Below are 11863 nucleotides of genomic sequence, written 5' to 3' on the forward strand. Positions count from 1 at the left end.
ACGAGTTTAAGCGAATGGTGGCCGTCACAAAGAAAAAGTGAATCATATTTGATAGGAAGCTATAATGAATGAATGTTTTCAACGTAGTGTTAATTTGCAGACATGGTGGAACACACACTAATGTTAACCACAGAAGGTTTTGCATTGATCAGGAAAAGTTCAAACTGTCTCTTTGCATGTTTTTTAACCAATAAAATAACTTCCGAAGAGATTTCTGGATTTGATTACAGTTTTCTGTAACTTATAGATAATCATATTGATATTTTACATTGCAGAATAAAAGCAATGAAATTGGTGTAATCGTTTCAAAGTTGTGGTCAAAACAACATGCAGAGTGAATATTTGTAGTCATGACTCTGTATAACAAGAAAAATATATGAAAATTGTTTCAGAATTGAAGAATTATTCAGGTAGTTGTCAACACTGTCCAGAAAACAATGCTATTTATACATACCTAAACAAGTACGATTGCTTCTTAACATAAATTCCATTCTTACTAAATAATATTATTTTTTCTTCTTAATTTCCATTTCTTTGCATCATACTTCTACGTAAAACGAAAGGAATCTTGTATGTATATAAACATTAATGTATAAAAGGCAAATGGAAAACGAAGCTTGATCTGTGTCTGGAAAGTGGATCAACAGCTCTTAACCATGACTTCTTTGATAGCTGTACCTTTTGCAGCTTCAATACTGTTAGTGTTAATTAGTGCTGCCAATGGACAACAACAATGCTTTGATTTTGAAACACCAGTGTGTCCGCTGATTACACAGAATCCAGATCCTGGGAATAATATGTATGTTAGAAACGATACGTGTAGTGAGGATTGTCTTAATTTGCCTGGTAACACTGTCTTTAACTTGTGTATTTCAGACTATGCAACCGACGGTGGCGCCACCCTCGTTATTCCCTTGGACGATAAGCCAATACAAAGTATAACGCTGAGTTTCGATCTGTGCCAATATCTGGCTGAAATACAGATTTATGTTCGATTTACTTGCGCCCCTGGTGACCCAGTGATGATTTATTCGCTTAATGAAGAAGTTATACCATTCCTACCATTCAAACTTGTACAAGATGTCGGATGTTTTGCAGTCCAACAGGTAAGTAGTATTTAAAATTCCTACCTTAAAGTCAGCCGGGGTAAATTATGTGGTGGAAAAAGTTATTCTCATACACTTAAGAGCCTGACACTAAAAATAATACAAAATTTACCATTTTTCTTTTGCTTGGTTTTCTTAAATGAAAGGAGATAATGAAATGCAATTTACCACAATCGTAGGTAATGTTATTCTACAACGAAAATATGAACCTGAAGAATTTTCAGTGTTGCCATCCATAGAAATTACAGTGTTGCCGATTTTACTCAATACAGACGAACGCTAAAACCGGAAGTCGTTTATTTCTACTACTTCCGGTTTGAATAGAGGCTTAAAGAGAATATGGTATCCATTCCTGGTACTCTAAATCAATTTTCAAAAGAAAAAGAAGAACTTCTCGGTCTCATATCGTGTTTGCAATATTGAAACTGGAACTTATGGTGGATATCTATCACTTCCGGTTTTAGCAGAGAGTTAAGGATAAAGATGAAATGTATTTTTAGGAAGGCTCAATCGATTGCAGAAAAAAACAGCTTGCCCGTGTCTGTTATCGTTTTAGCTTTATAGTGATCAAAATTAAAACCGGAAATGGTGAATTTGTGATACATCCGGTTTGAATATAACCTGCTTCAACGAACTCTTTTCTCAACTTCTTACCCTCTACATCCGGTTCAAAATTGATTTTGGTTCATCTGGTACTTCTTGAGATTTTTGTCTCTCAGAGAGATGGACAGTTTTTGGTTAACTAAGATCCTTACAAATTTTGAAGTAAACAATTTATACGTAGATTAATTATAAGAGTCGTGATCATGTGATACACAATACGTTTGTCACTATTGCAACAGTTTTTAAGATCTGAAAACATCAATTAAAAGCCATTTAAAATGAAAAATTAAAAGTTAATGATATTTCTAGATGTACTACCATCTTGCTAATATCATAATGAAATGTTTGACTGTAAGGGTTTACAGCAGCATCAGTTTCATTTTAATCGTTTTGGACTTATTGGTGTTGGCCAAGAATGACATTTTTCTGTGGCTTCAAAAAAAATAGTTGTTTGACGATTTTTTTTTTCGAAAACTACGCAAGTATGTAGTTTACCATCACGTCATGGTATCATATCATCTTGTTCACTTTTGGATGACATCTATGGAGTGATTTCGTGGGTCAACAGAAAGTTACCCACTGTAACCCACCACCCACACTGAGGAACAATGTAGGTGGCATACTTAAAAAGATAGGTTACATGCGTAATTCCTGTAGTTTTGTTTTTGGACTGAACATACAGCAGACGTATAACTGGAAACACATGTTTTATAATACTTTCCGTATGTGTTCCATCTATACGTACTTTCTGTATGAAACAATGTAGGCGGTCAGGATCTCACATACAAATGGACGTATTTAACATATAGCTGACGAAGGTAACATAAGTATATGTATGTGATATACAGAAAACTGTTAGATGTCAGGCATCCTGCAACGGCATGATGTAACATCTAAGGGCAGTGCCTATGTAACATACGGATAACGTATGCTCCGTACTGATTTCTGTAATAAGCAAGAGGATTCCGTATATTTGTACAATATACCGCTGTCCGGAGAACGGATTTTTCTCAGTGCACCGTGACCCACACTGACACACCGACTCACCGCGACCCAATCTGACCAACTGATCCACTATGACCCACCGACCCACTCTGCTCAGTACATTGTAAACATCTTCTGAACAGGGGCGCCATTTCAGACTTCGCTTGCTTGGGGGATTTCAGAGCACCACCGACATAAGACTTCCACGTTTTGTGCTAGTATATTAGTAGACAATTGATTAAAGTATATGTATTTCTGAAAGTCTTGGGGGTGCAATTGACCCCTCCTGCCCTTCCTAAATGATGTCCCTGCTTCTGAACACTCCTTTTTTTATTTGTTTTTACTCACTTACCTGAGATGAGTATATTTAAGTAAAAAAAAAACCTTCAGGCAGTTTTGGATATTGATATATATAAGTGCAATATTAGCAATAGGACTTAAGTACTTGGCTTTCGAGACAATTCGAATTTTAAACCATTTTCTTTTCTTTACGTTGGTGTACTTTACCCTGATTTGAGTCTTTTAAATTTCATCGTATTTTTCACTGAAAAGTATCTATAATTTAACAAGAAAATAATTATATATGATAATTAAATTAAAATTCATCGTAATTTGGTCCATTACAAACATTTTACCATTTTATATCTTAAAGGTTAGATCCACCGGTATTATAACACAGCGGGGCTTGAGTGATTGACCGTAGAAATTCAAACTCCGATTAGTGATAATTTCCAAGAGTTGTTTTATTACAAGTGTAAACTCTTTGGTCAGTGTAGAGGAGGGCTTGGATCATGGGTCAGAGTTCATGACGATGGGCTTTGGTGGGTGATGGGTCAGAATTATCATGGTGGGTGGTTGGTCAGAGTGGGTGGTGGCTCATGAGTCAAGTTTTCATTGACCCGCGCCATCTCTGGCAGGGACACCATCAGATTTTTTTTTCAAGGGAGAGAGCAAAAAACTGACACACAAGCTGAGTCGAAAACACACACACATAAACACACTTTGATGCACGCGTACATATATTATCATATAGAACAAACATTATTTAGATAGGCCTACATATCCTTATTAACTACAGTAAAGAAACTGTATTATTTAATATATACACTGTTTTATCTAATTATATATATTCAGTACTGTACTATGTGAGTAAGCAAATTATAATCCTGCCGCTCCATAAGCTGTCCTTCAATTATGTCTAAACCAGGAGACAGCGCGCCTGTCGTTGCCTAGCGATTAATTTAAGCCCTTAGAAAGCACTAGGCTGTTGCCTCGTCACACCAATAAACAAAAACCATACAGCCGTAAATGATTTGGGAAATTCATAAGTGTTTGCTAAATTGTAACACAACATTAATTCCACGTGGTTCCAGGTCAGTGAGCGTAAACAAGTGAGTTTGGCCAGACCGGGAGTATCAATGGCGGAAGTATAGTATGTCTTGGCATGTACTTCCTAGAGTTATACACACTTCAAAAAGTCAGGGAGGGGGGAGCAAGTACCCTCCTTGACCTCCGTTGCGGGCGGGCATGTGTGAGTATGTTTCATCTTTAAGTTAGTTTCATTATACACTGATATTGAATATTCATTATACGAGGGACGGACGTTTACTGTACCAAAAAGATCAGGTCAAGAATTGCCATAACCAACGAAGCATGTAATAAAAAAAGATCACTCTTAATTAGTAATTAGCCAGGCTTAATAATGGACTAAGGAAGAAGTGTTTTATATGGAGCATTGGACTTTATGGTTCAGAGACTTGGAGATTTCGCAAGTTAAAGAAGAAATGTTTAGAGTGGTTCGAAATGTGGTGTTTGAGGTAGATGAACAAGATAAAATTGACAGAGAGAGTAACCAGTAGCGTCATTTCAGATTTAGCTTGGGAGGGGGGGGGGCAAGACCCCTTGATATAAATAAAATTTCGCGTTTTTCACTGACTTACTACTATTCTATTGAAAAAATCTATACAAATCTCAAACACAGAGAGGGGGCAAATGCCTCTCCCTGCCCACTAAATGACGCCTCTGAGAGTAACAAACAAAGAATCTTAAAACGTATAGGAGAGAAGAGGACACTTTTGGCCAGCATCCTTTGTAGGAACGCCAATTGGATCAGACACATCTTGCGAAGAAATTGCCTTCTTCATGCCGAAATAGAAGCGAAAATGGAAGGAAAACGAGGAATAGGAAGAAGAAGAACACAAGTGATCGATGATTTGCAAAATAGGAGAAGATATTGAGAGTTAAAAGAGAAAGCTAGAAATAGAGAAACATGGAAGAAATATTTCCAGGCCGAACTTTAAAACTGAAAAAATAAGGAAACTCAATAATTCCAGGAGCAGTCAAAAGGCAGAATTCTTAATAATAATAATAATAATAATAATAATAATAATAATAATAATAATAATAATAATAATAATAATAAATACATTTAAACTCGAAATAAACAATTAATATAGACTGACTTCCTATTAAACGAGTTAGAAGCGTTTACATTGCGAAAGAAGATGAAAAGTGACTGGAAAAGTCCAAAATGTGCGTATGGAGCAGATTGAAAAAAAAAAATGATGACTAGAACACAAAAGTAATAATGGAGTGTTGGATACAAGATTCAGTTTCCGAATCATACAAGCTCCCGCCGAGAATCCAGCCTTGGTCTCCCAAAGCGTGTACGCTAATCAAAGCCACAAAGCTGCTATTATTATTATTATTATTATTATTATTATTATTATTATTATTATTATTATTATTATTATTATTATTATTACTTTTTGTTGTAAGATGATTTTACTTAATCAGCGAAGTATACCATAGTTTTACAGAACCATAAACAAACCAAAAATCTCGAAGATATCCTGGGTACTATACTGCACATGCCAACTTCATAGCATTTCTGGTTGCATAACAATATAGGATATACAGGCCTAGCTAGAAAATTTTATACAATCCAGTGGTTCTCAACCTTTTTTGTCTGACGACACACTTTACTGAAAGTCGAGGACATCGCGACACATACTTTTTAGATATTATTATTATTATTATTATTATTATTATTATTATTATTATTATTATCTATTATAATAGTGAAACCAATTAGTTTTTATAATGACTCTATATAGCACTGAGCATTACTGCTACCGATGGAGGTGTTGACTGGTACAGTCTGACTCGATTTTAACTAATTATTATTAAATTCGTCATGATTTTTAAATTCTAAAATTTCTCGACACACCTTAAGGGACTGCACGACACACAAGTGTGTCGCGGCACATCAGTTGAAAACCACTGCGATAAGCTACAGCGAAACCTACTTGAAAATGTTGTTTGCTAAAACCAGAAATGAATTTAGTCATATTTCGGTATTACTTCTAGTTTCAGTAGTCTATCCATCTTTGTAAAGGAAAATGCGTGACATAGGATAATGTGGCTTTTTATATGAATTTAGCGTTCCAATCAGTGGCGTATTTAGGGGGGTTCCTGGTTTAAACCCCCCTCCCGAAATCTTACTTACTATAGTCAATTATATGAAATATCTTGCTGAATTTTCACATTTTCAGGCAAAGCCCGCCCGAAAGTTAGCAAAGCCCCCTCCCGAAACAAAATCGTAAATACGCCACTGGTTCCAATAATAAATTTCGTGTCGACCTTTATCCCTTTATTCAAACAGGAAATAGTAGGAATCTATGGTATCCGGTTGCATCACTGATTCCTAAGTGAAAAAAATCGTAATGTTGAGAAACACTTCTTTAATATGAATTTAGCACCACAAGAATAGGTTCCATATCCAAGGGCGCCCATCAGGGGGAGCAAGGTGGGGCGCTCGCCCCCCCCCTAGAAGAAATTATACTTCCGATGATCGAAAGCCGAATAGAAGTTTTAGAATAATTACCGCAAAATTTGAAACTACATTTGAAATGTCGCTTATACTTGCCCCCCTCTGGAAACCACAACATGGGCGCCCTTGTCCATATCCGACTTCATTCATCTATTACAACCGGAAGTGGTATAAATCTACTACTACTTCCGGTTTCGTTATTATTAATTCCAATTGAGCAGAGACGGTAATACAATGTGACAGACGCTTTTGTAATAAGGAATCACAATGCTAAAAACACACTTCGTCTCAGCTATTCCAGTGAAACCGGAAGTACTAATAATTAATACAACTTCCGGTTTTAGTATTAACTGATATATAAACATAATATTAAGAAATCGCAAGAAACTTGTTTTGATATGGATTGAGGGTCCGCAAAAGCTTACGCCTCTAGCCTTATGTCTTTATTGTAATCGGAAGTTAGATTTTTAGTACTCTCGGTTTCATTATTGAATAGTGTTATCCACTAGTTGATTTTTTTTTTTTTTGTCTTGAGTCTCGTCTCGAAAATGAGACAAATGTCGAGAGAAGTGCATTTTGAAATTCGAGGTGAGAAATTCGAGGCGAGAAACACTTAGACACTTGTTTAAGGGTTAACATGATTCATAGTAAAATTTAAAAAAGAAATAAATTAATAAAGTGATTATGTGAACACAATGTTGAGCATTTATCAGAGTTTAAAGATATATAAGTCACTATAGATAATAATACTTCAATATGTTTCATACTTCATAAACTTTTGTGACGCAAAAGAATTGTGATAAAAATTTTCGAGTTGACAATTTTTTTTTTTTTTTTTTTTTTTTTTTTTTTTTTTTTTTTTTTTTTTTTTAGAATCAAGACGAAACGAGAAAGAATTCTTCGGGAATCGAGACGAAAATTCCACAAAAATTTACGAAACTGGAAAACCTGTAATATTGCCCATTGTACAGTCAGCAATAAAAGTTATTTCCGTTTGCAAAAATTTATTTTGAGAAGAACAGTGATATGGCTACAACGTACAGAAAATTATATTCTTCTTTTTTTTTAATTTACTGAAAACTGTACTCAAATTGTCCTTATATTCTGAAATTATTTACGAAATTAATTTCATAAAACGTAAAGAACTTTTGTTGCTGACTGTACAAGCTTGGCTCTTAATAAGCTTAAATCTGATTTAAACTAGTCAATAACCAAAACCATACCTTTATTGTAAAAATTCTAAACGTGTAACAGTTTCGCCAACTATTTACTTGGCTTCATGAGACACTATCTTAGCATTATCAGATAATGTCTGATGAAGCAAAGTGGATAGTTGCCGAAACTGTTACACGTTATTAATTTTTACAGTAAACGCAGTGGCGTATTTAGGGGGGTTCCGGGCTTAAGCCCCCCCCCCCCGAAATCTTACTTACTATAGTAAAGTATATGAAATATCTTGCAGAATTTTCACATTTTCAGGCAAAGCCCCCCCCCCCGAAAGTTAGCAAAACCCCCCTCGAAACAAAATCGTAAATACGCCACTGAGTAAACGTATTGGTTTATTGCAATACTAGTATTAAATTCACATAGTTTCAAAGTCTGAATGGTTTCAAAATGTGAAAAGATGCTTTAAAAATAAAAATTTCTTTCTTCTTTTCAGCTTGAGATCTTCGGCTACCTAAGAGCAAATAACAGAATCAGCCATCAAGCACTCGATAATTTATGTCTGGACGTGGTCTACTGTGAAGGCGAAAGCACAGGATGCGTGGTGCCACCACGAAAGGTAACAGGATGTACACGAGGATCTCCATGCTCTTGATCACAAGGATTCAAAATGGCGTCGAAACGATTTTTTTATATATATAAAGAATAGGTCTTTATCTATATTAGATTGGAGTCTTTTATCAACACTTGAAAATTTTGTAAATAGTAAAGTACAAAGATCAAAAATTGTTTATAATAAATATTTTATACTGTGAATTTCATGATAAAAATTAAAAATCTAAAAAAAATATTATTGTGTAATTTTATTTTGAATTTCTTTCTCTCAATGAATATATGGCCCCAATTTAAGTTTGTAGCCAACAAAATCGGGATTATTTCAGATTTCTGGAATATAGTAGGAAGTATAGCAGTCAGTCCTCTGTATGGGTTGCAGTTAAAAATGAATCAGCCATTGTTAAAAAGGATGTATGCTGCTCAAATATAATGAAACAAATCCTCTTATATAGTGATCGCAAGCAGTCCTGAAGCTTGACCTAGATTTACCAATTTCAGCTTTCAATAGAACACCAGGGTGTGTTCCAGTCGTCAATCCCCCTCCCTGAACTTTTGCCAGTGTTATCTTTCGTGCTATACGGAGAACATATTCTGAGGGTACAGAGCTGCCAGATTGCCCGCTAAGTTTCGTTTGGTTTATTTTTTTATTGTTGTTGTTTTATATTTTTGCTATTGTTTAATTCCAATAATTTTTGGTGTTCCTGTTAGTTTTTTTAAGTGGCATTTTTGTCGCTCGTTCGCTATACCTTTTAAGTTTGGCAACATTGTTGGTGCATTTGTGCTGTTCCACGTTTTCTCGTGTGTGTGTTCGGAAGGCAGCTTCATGAATTGCCCCGAATTCTTCCGATGCATTTCACCAATCATCTCCATTGATTAAGTTGAAGTAGATTAATGGAGATAAATTTATCTTAATGTTGTGTTTAAAATATGTTCCACGATAAATTTACTAGAAACTCCACCGTTTATATGATTATTGATCGTTGTATTGGATTTTTTTTTTTTTTTAAATGCTCAGATCCACGTCTTCAGTTTCTGTATTTGAAGACTTTAACCAAAACGGGCTATTATCATCGCATTTTACTTTTCTTGGAGATGATTGACAAGCTCTGAGAGAAAATATACACCACACTGTGCCAAAATCAGGTATTTTTTTCGAAAGTTATACAGCTGAAGAAGGTTTTTGTTATCACATTATGTGTAGAGTCAACGTTAGCAGTTGGATAGCCTACTGTTTACCACTCTTGGGTCTATTGTCTGTGCTGGTAGGGCGCTCTAACAATAGATGTGGTATGAAGGAAGTTTATAATGTATGACCAAGGTTAGCAGTTGACTAGCCCACCATTTCCCAACGTTGGGCAAACTCTTTGAGCTGCTAGAGGCTAAGTTCTATTAAAATCAAAATATATTTTTCTATAAAATCAATTAATAGACACACACAAGCACATAAAGTAATGTTAAATTAAATGTTATGACATTCACTTTAATAACAAGTAAAGGAAGTATATTTGCGTATGCTTTTAAAGTTACAGCAAAGCATGTCATATCGTGAACTTGCAAATATGGCTTCTTTTACGCACAATGAACTGCCTTTAACACAAGTTTAACTGCTTTCAATCTTTGTCAGAGTATAATTGCATATGCTTACATCGCACTTTCGATGTTCCCATTATGAGTTCAAGGATAGCCTATATTATGTCGTTGACTAAAGCAAACATACATTCTCAGCTAAAAGTAGGCAATTGCTTAACTGTCAGGGAGGTTTAACAAGTGCTGTCGTAACTAATGAAGATTGTAGTTTTGTTGGAGGTAGGGTTGCTAACCGTCCGGTATTTTAGGATTTGACTTGGTTGTCCGGTGTCCGGTACAAACCGGACATTAAATGTTTGATAATTTTTCGTCTTACTAGTTCTATTCTCTGTTCTATCCAGATTATTTTGCAGTAAAGAAAGAAATCGTTTGTCGATATATATTACATTTTCCGCCGTTTCGTTTTTTGACGAGAGAAGGGTGGGACATATGTATCCCAGTGATATTTTTACATGGGACCTATATGTCCCAGTGGTAGTGACATGAATAATCATCTTGTATTTTCAATTATGATACGTATATTGTCAGAAAAACAGTTGGGTAGTATTTATGATTACAAATATTTTATATTTCGGCATCCTTTTTCAAATGACAGTACACGCAACCACTGCTTTATCACTAGCACATTGTTCTTCACTTTCATCTGTTCCACTATCACCACGTTCACTTCCACTACTGTCTATTTGATGATGTTCATAACAATTCTGTAAGCCATTAGCCTTTTTCTCTTTACCAGGGGAACGTCGATTCATAGCAATAACATGCAGTAAACTACCACGGGTCCTCTGAGAACGTGGGACACATATGTCTCAGTGGTAGTGAAAGGGTTTAATGCAGAGTCGATGATTTGCTTTAAGGGTCTTCACTACAGCGAAATTAAACTACCGCTAATTTTAGGGTTTTTCTGTAATATCTTCAAAACAAATAAAATATTCGAAAAGAAGAAACCTAGTGAACTAGACAATACGATTTTACATGTGATACCTTTACCACAATTCACCTATCTGTTTTTGATATGCTGCTATTTACAGAACCCCCCAAAAATACTAAATCTATTTACAGTTTCAAATCGAAAACAGATAGATGAGTTGTGATAACGGTATCATATATAAAATTATATTATCTACTTCACTACGCTTCTGCTTTTCGAATATTTTTTATTTGTTTTGAAGATATTACTGAAAAATTCTAAAATTAGCGGTAGTTTAATTTCGCTATAGTAAAGACCCTTAACATCGACCTGTCGTGCGCGGAATTTACTGAAGAGTTGAAAGCATGAAAATTTACCGAAAATTTACTTTAATACTGCTAAACATCGACAAAAGTATATCTTCAAGAGCACAGCTGGCACTGCTTCATCCTCAGCTATGTCTTTCAATTAAATAATGCATCCAGATCCAGTTAAAGTATATAGGCATTATGAGATTACCAGCCCTAGCGAAGCTGGTAAGACTTATTTTTCAAATATATTTTTTGCATACCATAATTATATTGCCACTTATACTTGTTCTTCTGTTTTAAATACGATTTATTATTAAATTGTAGACAACAAAAATTACATGTGCCGACTTAACCAAAACTGGAATAAATAAGTTTAAGGTTAGTGTAAAGGGACAAGTTTTGCCGATAGATGTCACTACAGTCTTCCTATCTCTCCCATGTATGTTTTACCTTTCACGAAAATTTACAAATTCTTTTATAAATTTCAACCTAGAGACTTCAAATTTTTAGAGAAGGAACTTCATAACCTATTAAAGGGAACACCCCGTCCGATTTTTTTTTTTAATTTAGAATTTTCTTCATTGTTGAAACAGTTTCATTCTTAAAGATTTAGATATCCATTTGAACAATCAAGCCATTTCAACAATGAGGAAAATTCTAAATAAAAAATCGGCACGGATCATTGCCTTTGATAGATTATGAAGTTTCTTTTCTAAAAATTTGAAGTCTGTAAGTTGAAATTTGTAAGAGA

At 34.9% G+C, this 11863-nt stretch overlaps 1 protein-coding gene across 1 annotated transcript; it reads left to right on the forward strand.

Moving 5' to 3' along the window:
- Positions 1-587: 587 nt before the first annotated feature.
- On the forward strand, positions 588-8506 carry LOC145681380 (uncharacterized). The gene is made up of 2 exons (XM_081753033.1): positions 588-1106; positions 8186-8506. Exons 1-2 carry the CDS (start codon positions 657-659, stop codon positions 8342-8344), a joined length of 609 nt encoding a protein of 202 aa, XP_081609159.1. The 5' UTR covers positions 588-656; the 3' UTR covers positions 8345-8506.
- Positions 8507-11863: the final 3357 nt, after the last annotated feature.

Source organism: Thermobia domestica, chromosome 3 (assembly GCF_964235325.1).
Source record: "Thermobia domestica chromosome 3, izTheDome1.hap1.1, whole genome shotgun sequence".
In the NCBI taxonomy this organism is placed as follows: Eukaryota; Metazoa; Arthropoda; class Insecta; order Zygentoma; family Lepismatidae; genus Thermobia; species Thermobia domestica.